Source organism: Vidua chalybeata, chromosome 2 (genome assembly GCF_026979565.1).
Source record: "Vidua chalybeata isolate OUT-0048 chromosome 2, bVidCha1 merged haplotype, whole genome shotgun sequence".
NCBI classification, from domain to species: Eukaryota; Metazoa; Chordata; class Aves; order Passeriformes; family Viduidae; genus Vidua; species Vidua chalybeata.
This window is the reverse complement of record NC_071531.1, coordinates 30050211-30069891: the sequence shown is the minus strand read 5'-3', so window position 1 is coordinate 30069891 and position 19681 is coordinate 30050211. Positions and strand designations below refer to the sequence as shown.

The 19681-nt window shown below is 42.1% G+C and overlaps 1 protein-coding gene across 3 annotated transcripts in view; it reads left to right on the top strand.

Moving 5' to 3' along the window:
• The window catches only part of NPAS2 (neuronal PAS domain protein 2), a 105606-nt gene that overhangs the window by 44223 nt on the left and 41702 nt on the right, over positions 1-19681 (top strand). For all 3 annotated transcript variants that reach the window (XM_053936659.1, XM_053936662.1, XM_053936660.1), the window contains exons 2-5: positions 7498-7551; positions 12307-12455; positions 15675-15766; positions 19063-19152. In XM_053936659.1, coding sequence (XP_053792634.1) covers positions 7498-7551; positions 12307-12455; positions 15675-15766; positions 19063-19152 — 385 coding nt within the window. The remainder of the gene's footprint in view (positions 1-7497; positions 7552-12306; positions 12456-15674; positions 15767-19062; positions 19153-19681) is intronic.

Genomic DNA, 19681 nt, shown 5'->3' with positions numbered 1-19681 from the left:
GGTTATTCTCAGTAAATCCACACTGGCTGTTTTTGATCATCTTCTTCTCCATGTGCCCAGCCCTGTGCTCCAACAGGACCACTCCATTTGCCAGGGACTAAAGGGAGGCTGACTGGCCTGTTGCTCCTTTCTTGAAGGCCAGCCTTTGCCTGTTTCCAAACATCAGGGACCTTCCCCACCTCCACAACCTCTCAAGATGAGAGATCAGCCTAGTAAAGGACACCAGGAAGTCTCCCAGCACCTAATGAGGCAAGTAGTCAGTCCCTATCAACTTGTATGGTCAACTTCCCCCAGGCTTCCTCAAGTTCCCTGAGTTGATCCTCACCTGTTGCTGGTGCTTCTGCTTCTCCCTGCCCCTGCCTCCAACATGGAGGTTGGGAGACCTTGCTGCTGAAGGCTGCCTTAAAGCAGGCATAGCCTTACCTGTTTTGCTGTAACTAATTCACCCCCTCACACACCTCCAGTACTGCAGCAGTCCTGCACTTTCGTTTTTCAACCTTTTACTACTGATGTGGCAGCAGAAGCTCTTCTTGTTGCTCTTGTCATGCCCTGCAGATGTCACTTGAGGTGAGCTTTGGCTTTCCTGCCACCATCTCTACATACCCAATGAAGTCAATAGAGAAAGACAATACCTCCGGCAGGTGATTTACCATCTCTTGCCACTTTGGCTTATGTGTAAGCTTTGACGAATATTTGGCTGTACACAAACTAGTAATAACTAAGCATTTAGCTGTGCCTATGCCGGGTGCCTCAGTTTTCTTGTTGAAATGCACCCACTAACTCCAGTGCATCAGCCAGGCTTTGCCAAACCCCTGATCCTAGAATTGTCAGGTGTCACCATGCAAGCGTGTAGGGTCTGAGCCACCTCATGCACCCCATGACAAGCCCAAGTGCTTCATCTCCTGGCTCATACAGAAGGCAAGAGGGCTGCCAGCAGACCACTGCAGTCACATCCTCCTCCGTTCATCACACACAGCGATGTTACCGAACTGACCTACTTTCCCCATCCGCCCACGGAAGGCTAATCCTGTTCAGCATTGCTGGAAGGGGACGGGCACGCAAAGAAGTGCTCTGAGTTATACAGATGGCAGTCTTTGCTGATTAATGTTAGTTAAATTTGTTTGCCTTTCTGTTTCCAGCCGTGCGAGGGGAGAGCAGAGCAGCGGTTGAACATGGGGATTCACAGCCTGTTCACTGAAGTCTGAATGGCTTTAGTCATTCAGTAGTAATAATAGCAGTGAGGAAGATAATGAGCATGTATGTACTGATCTTCATCAGAGATCCAAACACTGCACAAAACTTTACATGTTGCTCACAAGCCAGAGATAAAAGATGCCTCTCACCCTGGCCACGCTCCAGCACAGCATTGCTGACGTCAGCTGTCTCACTCCTGGCTTAAACCAATGTGAATCACACTGCATCTACAGAGAGATCACAGGCTGCACACCCCAAAATTCAGCACCAGGGTGGAGGGGGAAAGTGGTCAAACACATGGCAATAGGTGCAAGGTTTTTGACATGTGAAAAAGAATACCCCTTCCCACTAAACAGAAATATTGTAAAGAATCAAACCAGAATATGCTCTAAGCCTTTATTTCTATTCATGATAATCTTCTACTACTCAGCTCTATTACCTATAACCATCTTCCTATCACCCCCAGTTCAGAAGAGGGGAGCATTAATTTCAGTCCAATTCCATTCTTTTTACTGTCCACATGTGGATTGTTTTTAATGTATGTTTGCTTTAAGCCTGTTACCATCTAAAGATTAATTGTACACGTATGTATGAAACATGAAACAGCCCTTGAGGTTTATCAAGTCCAGTATTTTTCTCAAAAAGTTTTCTTTTCTTTTTTTGAAGCATCTAAATATCTCTTGTGTAAACAAAATGTAGAAACCTACTGAATGCAGGAAGATCTTGCTATACACTGTCAGGAAAAAACTCTAAAGCTGGACACTTAACAATGCTTCTGGATTTTCTTTACTCCTAAAACCAGTAATTCCCATAACAATCTCAGCATAACATGACCCATGGTGACTCCAGACTGTCATTCTCCCACTAAAAAGCCACATATCTTTCTCAAATAATCACGTATATCATCAGGAAAGGGAATTTTTGCTGTCTTAAGGTTTCTAAAGTCTAGTCTGTTCACATTTTGATAAATCAATTTTTATTGCTATAGTTAAGAATGTGCCATACTTAATTATGGACTCCAGCATGTTCTTGTAACAGTTCATAGGTTTATATCTGAAAAAAAGAGAATAGAGTGGTACAGTCCAGTTTGTGTCTGTGAATCTGTTGATTTGTTCTGATCTGTGTTTGTACAAATCCTTCTGCTGTGTGTTCACACTGTGCCTTTCCTGGTGGGATATCTGAGTGCTTCATCCATGTTACAGAAACTTGAAACAAGGTGCCTAAAATGATTAGATGGTCACTTCTTGTTTCTCATTCTATCACCTTTCCTGATGCTTCCCGTTTGCTGATCTTTCTCTTTGCCTTCCAGTAGGGCTTGGAAAGGAAGTTTTTCACTTTTTAGTGTGATTTATTTTAGAGCTCTGCTTAGCTGAGGGAAAGCAGGTAGAGTTCCTAGCCACAGTGGTGCTCCCCAGGGTGGGCAAATCCCATCTAACCCATACTGTGGAACACCCATGGGATGATGCCATTGACCAACCACAGTGCCCATCAGACCCAGTTCATCATCCCTGGGCAGGGGATCTCGCAGCAATGCTAACACAGTGACCAAGCTACACTGTCCCCTGTGCTAGTAGGTGCCTAGAAACTGTGCCCCTGGATCATGCCTAGAACCTCTCTACTCTCTTTTGGTGCCTTCTTCATACATATTGGATCCTACTCATTAAGCACAGGATGCTATGTGTGGCTGGATCTGACCTTTGAATCCTAAGCCCCACCGAAGATACCTGTGTGCCTCCTGTATAACACTGACCTCTTTGCTAACAGCCATTTCCTCCCCCTCAAAGAGGGGATGGGAGAGTGGATGCAGTGTTGAGGCAGAACAGGAGCAATGCTGAGCAGAGATGGGCCCTGGAGGCTGAGCAATGTCTCTGGAAGGCATGGGAGCATGCCTACCCTGCTGCTCTGTTTCTTTCTCCTTCACAAAGACAGCAGTTGTTGGGAAGGGTCTTCCCAGAGGTGAGAGGACAGTTCAAGGTGTTTCATCTTGGTTTTCCATACAAGCCTTGACTATCCCCTGTCTTTGAGAGGCTTGTTCTCCAAGTGCAGTATCATCATCTTTAATTAGGATTGGTTGTATTGTACCAGCATCCCAAGTGATCTGAGGGTGAGATCTGAGGTGTAAGGCTCAGGTATGTCTGCAGTGGGTGGGAGTATCCCTCTTCCCAGGACTGACCATACCTGTGCAGGACAAGTGGTGGAATATCCAGGCAAACCTGTGGGGTGATGGAGGCAAACACACTATCTTGCTAGAGGGGGAAGAGGAGGAAAAGTCCAGTCTTTTCCCTGAGCTGCCAAACATAAGGGCCAGGGAAGCACAAACACTGTGATTTCCCATGAAGGTTCTCCAGGCACATGTCAGGACCTCTGAAAGAAATTTACATCTCTGATTTAATTCAGCTGAGTTAAATGAATATTATTAAAAATTCTTGATAAATATCAGGATGATTTGTAAGAACTATTAGCTGGCCTTGTGGCAACTTAGTGGAAAATCAACAACTGATTATCTACATTTGAAAGTCTACAGCATATCCTTATGAACAGTAGGGCAGGAAGGAGTGAAACCAACCTCACCAGGCCAGAAAAGTAGTAGCTTAGCTCCATAAAAAACATGTTTCTAGCACAGGATAAGGTGATCAGTGCCAGATGATTTTTTATAGTGCAAGCTCTGTGTCCAGTGGGAATAGACTGTATCAAAATAAACATGTGCAACCTTTCTTCCGGAGAGTCCCTAGAGCAAGCTGGCACTCTGCCTGAATTGCTTCTTTCCCAAGCAACTATTCATTGTATGAATGAATGTGGGGGGGGATGTTTGTGCTATAATTCTCCATCTGATAACTAAGCCAGGGATACATAGTTAACAGCTTTAGCCAGTCTTTTGTTTCCAAAATGCCATTCTTCCCTACTTGTGGATATGCATCTTTCTGTGTGTTTGTATGAGTTCCTCCCTGATGGGAGGAACGTGAGCGTTCTCCTCCTTGTTCCAAGTAGTTCCCATCTTTTTGAGTGATAGTCTTCATTCCTTGATGATAATGATGATACTAATGAAGCTCCAAATGTAACTGTCACTGTTAAATACTCTGCCAGCAGGAGTTACATCATGTGGTGTTCTTACCTATAGGTTTCCAAATTGCCTTTCTTATCGTGAAAGGATTCTTCACAGTTTGAGAAATACTTGTGCCACTTTGTTTTTTTTTATGTCACTCCTTTGCAGGAGAACCATGGCACAGAGCCTTGGTATTTACTGCCTGCCTCCATCATTGCAATGAGTCAGAATTTTCTCCTAAATCAAGAGACAGTAGGTTTCCAGTTTGCAGTTTGGGAGCTTCGCAGCTGAGGGACTGGGAGAATAACTTAAAGCAAGCAGGTTGCACTAAATGCATACCTAAGCTCCTTGACAAGGGTTTCTCCATCAAGGCGTAAGGCAGCATCGTGGGGCTCTGGAAAGGGATGGTAATACCAGTTTGCACCAGTTGTATACTCTGATGTATCTATTTTATTGAGAACAGGTTTAATTTCATATGGTACATAATTTCATGTGGTACATATGTACTAGAAACCCTGTTAGCAATGCTTATGATGCTCTAGAGATTTTGACATGTGAGCAAACAGAAGCAAAATGACAATTAGATATTGTCTCATGCTAGCAACAGCACAGCAGGCCCAGAATTTCATGTCAGTCAGTGAGAAACCTTGTTTACTGGAAGCTGGCCACGAATTGCTTTACAGATCTAGCCAAATCCTTGGCAGAACAGACCAGTTAGATTTGTTGCTCTCTCTCAAGAGCAGAGGCTTCCTGGCAGTGTAATTTATTCTTGGTGGTTTATGGGATACACTGTAGGAAGCCCCTTTCCATTAGGTGCATTGTGCTTCTCCAAGAGAGCCAGGGCTGAGCAGCACCAGTACTGACTGCCTCATCCATCTCCATCCTTCCTCACAAGCCACTCAGCACACTTGTCCACATATTCCTGTTTTCTATTGGGAATCTGTTACAACCAGAGGAAACCTCTGTGAGGCTCTGTGAGGAAGACCTTTAGGGATTCAGGACGAGCAACTTCTGCTGCTGATACTGCCCCATTTTGATTGTCATACCCTAGATTCAACAAGTGTGCATGCAACAGAACATTTTGTGCTGTGCTGTGCTGTGCTGTGAGGGTGGTGAGACACTGGAACAGGTTGCCCAGGGAGGTTATGGATGTCTCAACCCTGGTACTGTTCAAGGCCAGGATGGATAAGGCCTTGAGCAACCTGGTCTAGTGCAAGGTGTCCTCCCACCATTGGGACTAGATGATCTTTATGGTCCTTTCATAGCCTCTAACATCCTATGATTCTATGATTGTGAGCAAAGATTTAGCAAAGAAACACTGCAAAATCCTGAATGCTAATCCTACAATTTAAATGATGCCTTCTGTATTCTTGAATAGCATAGGTGGTAATAAGGGAGCAAATAACAACAAAACACATTGAATATTGTCACTACATTTTAGACTGAATTATTTGAAAACACAGTGATTGGGATAACAGTTTCATTATGGGACTAAGCAAATAAACACCTAAAATATATGTAAAACACTGGTTAATAGAATTTTGCTGGCCTTATACATTTTCCTAGTCCAAAATATGGACTATGATATGGCTGACTTGCAAGTCAAAAGTCATGGCTGACTCTGGCTGTTTTGCAAGTCAAACCAATTGTCTGAAAAAAAAAATCTAAAAACTACATGGTATTATTTGTTATGTTTTTCTGTATAATGGAATTCAGCAATTTAAATTCACCAGTTACAACTGAAAAAACTAGGCCCTTGGCCTTCATATTTCCTGTTTATCTTTCATCAAAGAGCTGAGTGCCATTAAGTAGTAGCTTTACCCTCCAATCAGGGACCAGTGAGCCATTAGTGGCTCTAATTCCGCATAACTCATTTTATAAAAAGTGATAGGGTAGTTTTGTGTTCTTGCCTAACTCTTGAGTAATGACCAGGTAGAACGTTGCTGTAAGAGAACTAGCAACAGAAGCACTGTTTTTACTATCATTGCATTTTCACTTTGGTTTTTTTCATAAAATGTTCTTTAAAAGGCAAATTTATGTGTGACTCATATGTGGAAAATAACATGGGCTTAAATAAATCGTAGCAATTAACTTCCTTCCTCCTCCCTTCCAATTTTATTCATGTCTTACATGTTGAGGACTCATTAAATGAGAAACACTGATTACTGAAAAAGAGTGTTATCATTGCCTATCACTATACCACTGTTTTGAAAATGAGGCTTTGACAATATCCAGTGGCATTGTGCTGCTGTTTCGGAAAATATTAGCATGGGATGCAGCAGCACATGGATTTTGTACCCTAAAGGGGTGCCAGCTGCCATGAGAGGTGCAGTAGCATAGGGCTTCCTTCTTGGGCTGAAGTGGTTACAGATCAAGTGTCACTGTCTCATAATGTCACGGAGCAAAGGAGGGTGGGCACTGAGCTAGTGACAAGTGTTTCTGAGGCACTCAGCCTTCAGCTGGGCTGCTTTTGTATTTTTCCCTTTGCCTTGCCTACACAAATTTACTTAATTTACCCAATTTACCCTTTTCTGCTTACAGTTCACACTGCTGGAGCAATTGTACTACAAAGCTGAGGTCATAACATTTTGGTGAAGATCAGCAAAAAGAGTGATGGGGATGGGACAGTCCCCATGCTTGGTGCTAGCATGGCTGGGTGGGATGGTCTGACTGGGCTGCAAGAGGGTTTTGTAGTATGGCTTAGGCAGTGGGATTTATAAGGACACTATGAATTTGAGGTAATTCACTAGAGAGTTATTACCATCTCTTTTGGCTTTGTGTCAAGATCCACAGAGGAGGATGAAGAGCTTCCCAGTAGGAAGAGCAGAGAGGTCAAAAGCATCCATGATGCTGGCTCTTGCACTGAAGATGGTTTTGGTGGGAACATGGGGGCAAGGAAAATGCTTTTCAGCTTGAGCAGATGCCAGGGTCATTCAGCCTACAAGTTTGCAGAGAGTAACTGCTGCACTAAAAAATCCCCAAGAAGTGGCTGGTTTTGTACTGTGCTGATGCACCATGTGGTGCCTAGGAGCCTTGATCCCTGCTAGAGACCCTAAGGCTAGCATAATGCTCAGGAATAACATTACCCACAATGGATATTTCCTAAAATCAAGGACTGTGGCATAGAGTCCTGTTGACACATTTATCTGACCTGGATATCATCACTGTGTTATTAAATTGAAATAGAGTGACTATGAGATTAACCTGCAAATAGAGCTAAAAAATGACAATTCATACTGATTCTTGCATTCCTTCAACAGAAAAAACTGCTTAGACAATCTAATGGATGAAGATGAGAAAGACAGGGCAAAGAGGTGAGTATCTTTTCTTTTATAACTCTCTGTGATGAACTTGATACTGTTTGTTGCTGCAGAAGCTGTTTTATCCATAATCAATTAATCAAAGAGCAAGAGAGTAAAATACAGTCAAACGCAACTTGAAAAACTGCCATGTCAGACTCCTACTCCTGGCTGCACTGTAAGAAGAAAATAGCCTAGCAATGTTTCTTGTGGAAAATGTTAAAAAAGCCAAAGCATTGATCATTTTCTTCGCATTACTGCAGAACATCAGAACTGAAGCACCAACAACATTCTTCTGCCACTATAATACATCATCTGGGCTTCCAGAGTGTACAAAAATGTTGTGGTTTTCTTTTTTCTTTAAATACATTTTGCAAAAGAAAAAGAACAGGAAAAGTGGGGTTTTTTTCCCTATTAGAATGGTAATTTATTAATTTATTCATCAATGCCTATCTCACAGCAATGAAAACAGCCAGAAATTACCTTTGGAGCAGAGAAAGACCACGAAAAGTCAGCCTTAAACTGGCACAAACCCATACTCACAGTCTGTACTCCATTGAGTCCCAGTTGGTGGGAATTCACTGTGAGCCCTTTGTTGGGAGAGAAAAGGTGTGTTTCAAGGCAGAAGACCTGTGGCAGTGAAACTCTTAGTAACTGTCAGAGCTGACCAGCATCTGCAGAAAAGCAGTTTGGAAGCATTTGAGGTTATCAATGCCTCGGCCCACAGTTTAATTACTTTAGAGAGAGACAGAGGTTGCCCACATTTTTCCCCTTGGTTCCTTCTAATGAGAGTATTTCGAGTCCAGGCACAAGCAGTTGATCCAGTTTCATCTCTTTTGATTCCTTCTCCGCTTCTTTCCCTCCCTGCAGCTTTGTCTCACCAATATAGGTCAGCACAGGCTGCAGCCAGGCTCAGCTGTTCCCCTTTGCTTCCTTTCAGAGGGTGCAGAAAAGAGCCCACCTTGCAGCACTTCTTCACCTGCTAAAGGCCTGATCATCTTCAAGATATTTCTGTGCTAATTGTCTAGTAAAAGAAAAATTCATTAAATGAATGCATATATGAAAAAAATAGGATAACATGTATCCTTGCTATCGGCAATTGTCATCACCATCTGGTATGGTTTTCATACCGTTTGTTCCCAGAAGGAATTTTTGTCGTACCCTGGGGCAGGCCTCTATCAGGGTGCATTAAAAAGTTATAACTTTAAAAATTAAAAAAGGAAACTGCTTCTTCAAATTGTAATTTAAGTTCATTTTGCTTTTTAGAAATAAAGCTAAAGTTGAAATTGAGTTTGAATTCATGAGATGCTCCATGAAGGTCTAAAGTTAATACATTATACTGAAACAGTTCAGATTCATTTAAAAGCTACAGGTTTTCTTCCAGAGAGAGTCAAATTAGGAGAAGCTATTTGATTAATATTTTGCTGCTGTGTTTTGTAAACTGAGGACTCTCACCTGTCCTGTATCACAAGGGAAACACTTCTTTTTTTTGCTTCTATTTGGTATAAGGACTGGCTCCCTCAGGGCTGAGAAACACCAGAGGGGATTAAAAAGCCCAGGAAATTCTTCTCTCCTTTTATTTTCTCTGTTAAAAGTAGGTGAGACTGAAAATTTCTGGACCTAAGTTTTTGGGATGGTGCCAAGCCAGGAGCTGAGTTTCTTGGGTTAGGTGTGTGTAGAGATACACATACACACCATGTATATCTGCTGCAATTTATTAGGCATGTACAGGTTGTATTACACAGACATGAAAAAAGGATCCGTCCTCTCCTGAGAAGAGGTACTTGCACTTCCACCCCTGTGCCAGATGTTTAGTATTTGGCCAAGATCAGGAAGAACAGTGGTTGAATTGAGCCCTATTCTGCATCAGCTGACTCCCTAGGGCACAACTTCACTCCGAACACCTGAGGACTAAAATGATGGCACCACAGTTGGGAGCATTGAAGACCTAGGTTTTCTGATCTTCTCAGATCAGAAGCCATAGTTTCCTTTTCAGTTCTTTGATGCTAGATGAGGTTTATTTTGGTTTTAGAGATTTATTAATTCTAAACAAAAGGTGTGCTTTGTGCACTTTTTTCTCTATTTGCTCTTCTTTCCGTTTACTTTAATAGTATATAATTTTAAAATACTTTTTTTACAATTCAGTTGAATTCCAAATTCCAACCAAAACCAGCTTGAAGTGAACCATGAGAAAGTGCTTAATCATGAAGACTACTACCTGCCATTTTCCACTGAAATAAAAAGTAAATTTAAGAATCTTAAATGAAGGTATGTGGTACAGTTACTTGCATTGATGCATATATAACACACTCCACTGGACAGCCAGAAGAAATCTGAAATTTAGTGTAAAGTCACATTTCATTGTAAATTAGCAAAATGTAGCATCTACTACTCAGTCAGTATCTGTCTAAGACAACAAGCATATATGTAAGTGAATAAAAATGGCTGTTAAGTTGTTGATATTGATCATTCTGAATTCAGGCTGTTCTGCATTGCCTTCAGCTGTATTCACTAAAGATCCTGATTTTATTCATATTGTGTCTCCTCCTTCCCCTTGAATATGCTGTAATCTTTCTGGAGTAGCAAGGAGGGAGGAGAATTGGGACAAATAGTATGCAGTTAAGACAGAGGTTGTTTGGGCTTACTGTAATTGTATGCCCTAGCAGTGAAGTAAGCAAGGCTACGAAATAATCTTCAAAGGGAAGTGATGAAAACTATGTTACTTCATGCATTTATAACTGTACTAAACAAAGTATTTTCAACTGTGCAGGGGTAGTTTTTATCATTTTTTCCAATCTTGTCTCATTTTTTTCCATTTGAAAACTTTACTGTGATCATCGATTCATATCTTGGTAGAGTTATTTCCACTAGAGGAGTTTTTATATTTTCTTTGTGAATAAAATGTCAAGTGTTAAGTATAGATACTTTATATTTCTGTCAAGGCTTTTTTTATTTTTCTTTTTTTTTTTAAGCAACACATTCCCTATTGACAGCTGGTGGTTTACTTTATTTTCAGGGAAATCTGGACTCTTTAAGCTTAAAATGAACTGAGGATTGAATTATGAGGAAGTAAAATGTTGATATTCTTAACATTGCCCTGAACTGTAGAGAAATAGGATAAGGCTGGAGCTTTTCACATCTTGTTCTGACAGCCTTTTGCAGTGTAATAAGAGCAAGCTGAAATCAGTCAGGCAGTATCCACCCAATCTCTTGTGTTCAAAGCTGTAAAATAATCAAGAATTGGCTTCTATCCAGTGTATCTCCAAGTGTGTTCAGGGTTGAGAGCAGGACAAACAAAATTTACCCCTCTGTCAGTAGTAACATCCAGAAGCCTCTGTAGTGATTTCTCTGCTGAAAATGTTTATTGCCATCCTGGTCCTCACAGGGGATGTAGATGCTGGGCTAAATTCTGCTCTGATTTTCAGCAGTGTGCATCCAGAGCTGCTTTGAGGGATAGCAGAGTTAGCTGGGAGTGAGAAAGTCAGAGTGAGAACTGGCCTCTTGCCTTTTCCATCTACATGTAACCAGATTTTTCAGTCTTTGCGTAATTGGCAAGGCAAGTCTCATCTGTTTGAGGACTTTCAGAACTTTCAGAAGAACAAACAAACCTACTGGCCTATACTTATTTCTATTTCCACATGGATACAGAAGTCCAGGTGATAACCTCCGAGTCAAACAGTTGTGGTACTCCTGAGAACCAGTCAGAAAATCCGTGTGTACAGATTGGCATAGAGTTAAAAAACCCAAAGTGCGCATGCTGAAAAGATTATCAACAGCCTTAATGACAGTATTATGATGGTGCCAAAACACCCCAAATGAAATCAGATCCTTTCTTCCTTTGAGCTCTTGAAACACAGCAGCAGAAACGGGCTCTCTCTGAGGAATCTGCAAGCTAAACAGACAAGACTGGTGAAGAAAAGTATAGAGTATTTGTTTTAAACCTAGAGACTTGGGGCACTGACACTGATTTTCCCAGTGGCACACAGAGATTAAGGGCAAGCACTACTGGCACTTCCAAGACCCCAGGTCTGGCAATGCATCCCAGCCTCAGACAATCCATGCTGATGCCTTTCTCCTGCTTGTCATTGTGACCTTGGAAAGGAAACTGAACAAAGTGGCATACAAACCAGATGGGAGCTGCAGCAACTTCTACTCAAGTCTCTGATCTTAATGACTGAAAGACAATATCCTGATTCTTTTCTGCCAGCCTGGAGGTAGGCAGAGCACCTGTGACCAAAGTGAGCAGGTCCTTCTACATCAACCCAGCTCCAGTGCAACAGCTGCAGGACTGGGGTCCCTCTCTTCTGTTAAGACTTCACAGATGGGTATGCTCCAGTCTCCACTCTTCTTCTTTATGGATAATTTTACTGTTGTCACAGTATTTCTATTTCTTCTCACTCTGAGTGCCTCCCCAGAGACTGCATGAATTTTTAAGATCCTACATAATGTCTGGGAGATTGACAGAGCTCCTTCAACTACAAGCTCAATGCTGTCCTGATAAGCTCAGCCAGACTGTCCAGAGGCAGCACAGAGGAGTGAGCAGAGCCTCCATCACCCCACTGGGCACTTAAAGAGGCTCAAAGACAAGAGCAGGAGGTGGGAACTGTTGCCTCCTACTTGCTTCTGTAGCTTTGTTGGAGTCCAGTGTTAATCTTCACATGCTGATGTGTGCAGCAAGCTAATTTTATGTAGATACATTACAAAGAGCAGGTACATGATCATTTTCCTTCTTGCTCTGCTCATCCTTTGTTTCTTTTTCCCTGTCTACAGGGCTTCGCGTAACAAGTCTGAGAAGAAGAGGCGTGATCAGTTCAATGTTCTCATCAAAGAGCTCAGCTCCATGCTTCCAGGCAACACTCGCAAAATGGACAAAACTACTGTGCTGGAAAAAGTCATTGGCTTTCTGCAGAAACACAATGGTAAGATTTAGTGCAGTCCTTCATGCACTTGCCAGACAGTTACTATAATATCCTCTTTCCTTCGGTGATTATCAGAATGTCTTGAGGGACCTAAAAGTTCCAATATAAGGTATTCGAGGTTTTTTCCTACCTCATCAAAAAAGATCATTTGCAGACACTGTGCTGCCCAAATCCATCTCCTTATTTGCTCTTCAGTTGAAGGCGACTCTCAACCTGCTAGAGAAGGGGGCAAATGGCAGCAACTGAGGGAAAGAGGGCAACAGTGCCCTGCAGCACTCATGAAGAAGACAGATGCTTTGAACAAGAGAGATTTGGGAGCAGAGGGAAGATTCCCTTACTTGAAATTTGCAATACTCTGAGTAGAAGAACAAAGCATTCTCCCCAGTTTCTCTGCAGAAAAAAAAATGCAGGGAAGCAATCTGTTCAGCACCCCAGCTCCTCAGTGGACTGTGTAGGACTCAATTTTCCACATTGAGTAGAAAGCTCAGACCAGAAAATGCCTCCTTTTTTGAAGCTGGCATTAGCAAATTGCATCCACAGATAGTTGACATGCTTCACCCAGTTTGCACAAGCACAAGCTACATCACATGTGCAGAGCATCCAGTTGCAGTAGTCAAGTTCAGCATCGGAAGGCTAGGAGTTAATTTTTTAAAATTCTTGCACCAGTGGCATTTAAGTCCCTTAGAAATGTACCTTCAAAGAGGGCAGAGGAGATTTCTGACCCTGCTGATCTACTCTCTTTGGTCTAGTTTCTATTCAGAGGGAGGAATGTGCACTGTGGCCTTCCTGATGCTTTGACATCCACCAGTAGTGGTGAACTGAAATGCTCCTCCCTTATAAATCAGGGCACTGGTTTAAAATGGAGCTCTCCTGCTCTGCCCCTATGAGGAAGAGGTTTCAGTGGGTGACTGTGGGGAATGCCCCTGGTCCTAGAAAGCAGGAAGGGGTCTCACAAGATGATGCACTACATCGCCGGGCTTACCTTGGCTCATCCAGCACCTCCCTTCTTCACTCTATGGAGAACTCTGGGTGTAACAGGAAAGACCATTAAAACTCTTATATCATGACTCTCAACAGAATGGAGTCACAGATGTCAGTCTTACTGAGGAAATAATTATAGTGGTTCTGGCATTAGAGTGCAGTTTCTCCTTAAATTAATTTTTACCACAGACAAACTAGAATCATAGATTTGTTTAGGTTGGAAAAGACATTTAAGACCAATGAGTTCAACTGTTAACCTATGGTTTGTAAAGGAAGGGATGACCAGGACATCTCAAAGTTGAATAGTTATGTACACTTTTTTAAAAAATTGTAGTAATGACTCATCTTTTTTTTTTCGCTGCCCAAGGCAAAGGAAGATGTGAATATGCTAAATTATAAAACTAAGCAAAGAACAATCACCCAGGATTTGAAATAAGTGTAGAAGTGTAGCTGAAGGTCCAGATAATTTACTCCAAAATATGCTTTTCCTTGAAAAACAACTACGTGAAGGAAAGCTAACACTCACAAATCTTTCCACAGCAATTTGGTCAAAATGTGACTGGGGTTTGTGCACTTGCTAAAAAAAGCAAATGTTATCTATTTTTAAACCAGATTAGTAATCACAGAATATAATACAAAGCATCGGCATTTAAAAGTGTTGATTATCGTCAGCATACTTTGGATCTGGTATACTGAGTCATGTTCCCCTTTCATTTGGTAGGCTAAACCAAGATTTTAGTCATAACATCTAAAGGAGGTAAATTTTCAGATTTTTTCCTTCATAAACCTTCTTCATTATAGTAAAGCCTCCTTCATTATAATCCACATAATCTCCCAGATCTCAAGCAATTCTTCCAACAGTCACCATTTCATGTACATTGGCTTTTCCAAGCTACAGATCTGCTGAAAGTATCCTATATTCTAAAACTACTTAAAAAAATCTGATGGACTCTTTCTTTAGTCTGCTTTTCAAACCTGTGTGTGAAACCATAGGGACTGTGGAGAGTTGCTGTGCTGCCAGTGACAGCCCCCAGCATGCAGAAAGCAACTCAAACAAGCTGGTAGGAGCAAACGGCTGCATCTCCACTAATGCAGCCTGAGCAGAGGCTTTGATTTCTTTCTCAGTGACAAAATGCACAGGGACTTGTAGAAATTTACTGTCTTTAGTATCATTTATCCATTTGTGTTTCTCTGGCCAGTTTGCCTATGTGCTCTGCATACGGAGCATTGCTCTGGAAGTGTTAATCAACAGGATTAATTAAAGCGTTAATCAGCAAGAGGTGATGAAAAGAGAAAAGCCTGTGCTCACCATCCCTCACTACTAGACCTGAGTGAGGGAGTCCTCCTAGAGAAGTAGAGTGAGCAGCAAACTATAAACCAGCTCAAGTTTCTGGAAATGAGAGCTGTCCCCCAGAATCCTGTCTGACTCAGAGCTAACATAAGTGACCATTTTCCAAAGGCAAACAGTGCAACCAGCTATCCAGTATGGTCCCCAGTTTCAGTGCAAAGCTGTGAGTTGTTATCCCGGTGTGACTGCACTCCTCCATGGAAAGCCCTCCAGGAGCAAGCCCTCTGCAGGCTGCCATGGGGTCAGGGTAAGACAACAGTGGGGCAGATCTCCTCTTGGGGCCTTATGGGCTGGCAGCACAGGGGACCCTGCCCTCCAGACAGGATTTGGGATGAGATGCTGGTGCTCCATTACTTCTCCTGGGCTGCCCTACACCATGTGGCTGAAGGTAGGGAGAGGGTGGTGGCAGTAGCACTGGTGTAAAGCTGTCACAAATGCTTGTGATTAGTTCTCCTTTTGGAAAACGGAGCAATAGCTCTGCAGTTTGGGGTCACAGCCCTTTGGGGCTTATCTGAAGGAGCTTTCTTGCTGTTCTGTTTGGCACAGAAGCTATAGGCTGAAGCCTCTCCAGCATCCTGATTTTGAAGCTGTAAATTGTAAATAGCAATTGGATACATGCTAATCCTTGCCTTGATTTTAATTTCATGCAAAGTGGTTTTACCTTTCGATCAATACTCCAGTAATGCTGCTTGAAGTCAATGGCCTTGTGAATACAGGCTCCCACTGAAGTCAGTACAAGTTGAGTAAAAAATGAGAAAAACATTTCGGGCTTGAAAACTGCAACTTTTGAAAACAAAGGTTATTTCTCTCTTTTCATAGCAACCCATATGTAATATTTCAAGATAGAAGTTAATTTGAATTTTAAAGATGTAATTATTCTATTTGTCTAGAAGTCTCAGCACAGACGGAGATTTCTGAAATTCAGCAGGACTGGAAGCCTTCATTTCTCAGCAATGAAGAATTCACCCAGCTGATGTTGGAGGTAAACATGCACATACACCTTTCCTAATTTTGTCTAGCACTCATGGAAACGCCCATGCATTTAGAACAAACTGTCATCTGCAGTTCCAAAAGAGAAGGTTTTGGGAACTGCTGTATCTGACCATCAAGCAGAGCTGTCACTGGGATTAAAGTCCCCCCCTGTTGCTCTTTGTCTCAGCGGTACCGTTGTGCTGGGCTGCCGCAGCCTGCAGAGCTGTGCAGCAACTCCCAGGAAAAGCAGTTCAGGACAAAGATTCAAATGACAGGTTGTATTTTTTTTTTTACAAACAGAGGTGAGATAAAGGGCACATGGCTGTTTTTCTCCTGTTCTTGGAAGGTGTTGTTAGCATCTAATATTTATGCAAGATTAGCACCTGAAACACAGTGGTGTCGCGTCCCTCTAGTGCTAGGTGCTGAACAAGCAGATAAAGCCTGACAGCTCCTCTTGGCTTGATACAGTTGGTACTTCTACTCTGATTTTCAAGGCCCTTATCAAACCCTTCCTATTCTAGCATTTTGCAATCATAGCTTTTCAATTATAGCATAGGTTATTTTAATGCTAGCTGGGATTTGAAGGGGGGCAATGCAATGGTATTTATGTAGGTTCAAAATGAAAAGCAAATGAGTTGCTCGAATGCATTTTTCTCTCTCAGTAATAGCTAGAACTGCCTTTAACAAGGGTCTTCTCCTGTACTGAACATACAGATGTTGCACAGCCCCACAGTGTCCTTTGAGAACAAGCTTCTCCTCCCACAAATGATGTGAACATGGCACATGATGCAGGCTCTGGTGATGGGCAGGGAAGGATGTTGGGGAGAACTTCACCACCAAGGAGTGGCATAAAGCCCGGAGCACGTTGCTGGCTCCCAGAGGCTGGGAGTCCTTTGGCCATTGTCATTTGTTGTGATGAGACTTCCCTGGACTAGTTTTATGAGATGCTTTGCTCCCATTGCTCTGACAACTGGCCATTTCCATCTCTGTGCACAGGAACTTAACACACATAACTCCTTCAGTCTGCACTGAAATATGTCCCTCAGATAGCAGTAAATTGACTGTTGTTTTGACAGGTTGGGTCTTTGTTCATTCTACTTGTATGCTACACAATTTTAGATTAAAACAATCACTTTTGGTTTCCCAGCTTATAAATCACCTTCTTGCTACTGTGATTTTCCATGCCCTTCAAAATAACATTGGTTATTGGGATGTCCTGTTGTGCCAGATGTTCATCATTCCCTGCTATTTTGTCTTTCTACTAATCTTATTTTATTAGCATTTGGACAAGACTGCTTGAAGTTTTTCCTATCCTGCTATTAAAAGATGGGAAGGGTTTTTTCCGAGCACTAATTCAAAAGATTCAAGGCATAATTGACTGCAGTAATATATCAGCTTTCCTGAAAATGGCCTTTTTTTACCACATTGAAAAGGCTGTCACCAGGTTACAGTGGGCATTAGGCTCTGTTTGTCTGTCCAGGGCTGATGCAATAGTAAAACCTTTGAAGAGGAAAATGCTCTCCTAATGTTAGAATGTCCAGTTGCAATAAATAAAAACAGAGTTATGTGTGCACACATTAACTTGATTTTACCACAAAGTTCTGATATGAGTCACTGTGTGTAATTTGCATTGGATATGAAATAAAGAGTTGATTTTTTAAAAACTAACAACCTTCACCATAGTAACATGCACGATCCAACTGCCTTTTAAAACCACTGCTCTCTTCTATGGGTTAACAGCTATCATGTTTTTTTAGAAAACAGCTTGAATGTACTGCACTAAAGAAAAACATATTCTCTGCACCTAGATTAACAAAATCAAACTAACTATAGCAGCTGGAGGGTTTTCAGAGATGCTAAACATTCACTCTTCTACTGGGGTATAAGTTATTGACTTGCTTTTGAAGGATTGAAGTACCAGCAGATTCTCATTGACTTAAATAGTTGTGGGTGCTCAGCATTCTCTGGAAAAAGGAACATATGTTTGTGTCTTTATTCAAGGCTTTGTGTTTTCCTTTTTTTTTTTTTTTAACAATTAGCATTTTCCAGTGTTCTCAGAATTCTTTCCCTTATTGAAGTCAGTGGCGGGGGGGAAGGATGTGCTGTGGCTTACAAGATCAACTGCAAGTCTGGCTTGGAGGCAGGCCTGGTTTTGCAGTATGGTTTTGTAACGCCGTGGCTCTCTGGTCAGGCTGTTTGCAGTACACCTGTCTCCTGAGCAGGTATGGCCACTGGAGCATAGTCAAACACTGCTCTGATTCAGTCATGTTCACAGTGCCTTTGCTGCTCAAGTACTGCTGCCAAAACTTGACTCCAGAATATCAGGGAATTGACAGGGAGGACCCAGACTTGCTCCACTTAAAGGGTTGGGAGCCTCACTGGTGACTCCCTAATGACAGTGGGAAAGTTTTAATATATTATCTGAGCACCTACTGTTGTGTCTTAATTTTTTGAGATGTTCGCCTTACAGTGATCTGAAGATCATCTAGCTTTAGTTCACTCTGAGGAGAATCCCCTGAAAAATTAAGTTGATCTTGCCTTAGATCTGAAAATCTACCTAGGTTTAATTTTGATCAAAACTTAGCTCAAAACTTGGCAGCTCAGACTAAAGAAGAGACTCATTTTGAAGGTGAAATTGCTTCTGTGCAGAGGGTGGGGATGAGGCTGACATTTCCCTTCAGTCCTAGGAGTGAAGGGGCTTACCACAAGATGGGACCAAAGTGAGGAAGAAACTCTGCAGAAGGGTGAATTTGTCTTGGAATGAGTAATCTAATACCATGACCTTTAAAATAAATCACTCAATTAAAACTCAGGCTAAGGATTATTTGATCATTTGCATTGCTTTTACTTACATGAAAGCCCAGTAATATACAATGTTACATTAATACAAACTGTGATTTATGGGGTTTGCAGAGAAGTACCATTTTGAGATAGGACTGCATCCTTTCATCGTCCTTTGATATTTACACAGAGCTCAAATGTTCATTTTAATAACTTCCAAGGGATCCAGTCTTAGTCATTTTGCATTATTAAAATGTGTGATTAATTTAAAAACTGAGACATGAAATGTTCCTGTGAGCCCTTTGTTGCTTCAATAGTAGGTTTTACTAGACTACAAAGAGTCTTGTAAAAGTTAAATCAGACTGTAAAATCAGAGAATTACTGTTCTGCAACTTGAGATAACATTCCTACAACTCGATGACAATATGGTGCTGAAGTCAAACTGTTTTGATCAATACATGATGAGATGTCCTGTTTACACACTCATTCCTATTAAAGCACTCTCAACTTGTCTGTTTTCCTTAGGCATTAGATGGCTTCATTATAGCAGTAACCACAGGTGGAAGCATCATCTATGTGTCTGACAGCATCACACCTCTTCTAGGGCATTTACCGGTGAGTAATTCTGGCATTGCCTTTTCTACTACACATTGTAGAATTGGGCACTGCACTTGTAGAAGCAGGTGTAAAACAGTGCTGGGGGTAGTGTTTTCCTGAAAATGTGGTGAGGGAGTTTGTCCCTGCATTATGCTGGCTGCTGCTGTTACTCAGCTCTGCACTCTCTGATTCATACCCTTCAGGTTTTTGTTGCTATGAGGCACTTCAGCTTGAATGGAAAAAGCTCTGCAGTAATAGACTGGCCAGGGGAGGGACAGGGTGACCTGGCTGATCTTTTCCATCTCTGATTTCTAAGCTAGTAGAGAATAGCACCAGTGCTGCTGGCAGCCCAGTGAGGAGCTTGTTAAGGGCCTTATTCTGCTCCCAGGGAGGTAAAGGACAAAAACCCCATTGAATTTGGAATTAGCCAGAGGCTGCTGACAGCTCTCCCTGCAGCTCCCCTGTGCTTTCCCAAGGGGAGCGTGCTGCTCCCGGGAGCTGCTGCTGGAGCCGATGCTGGGTGCAGCCCTTCACCAGTGCAGCCGAT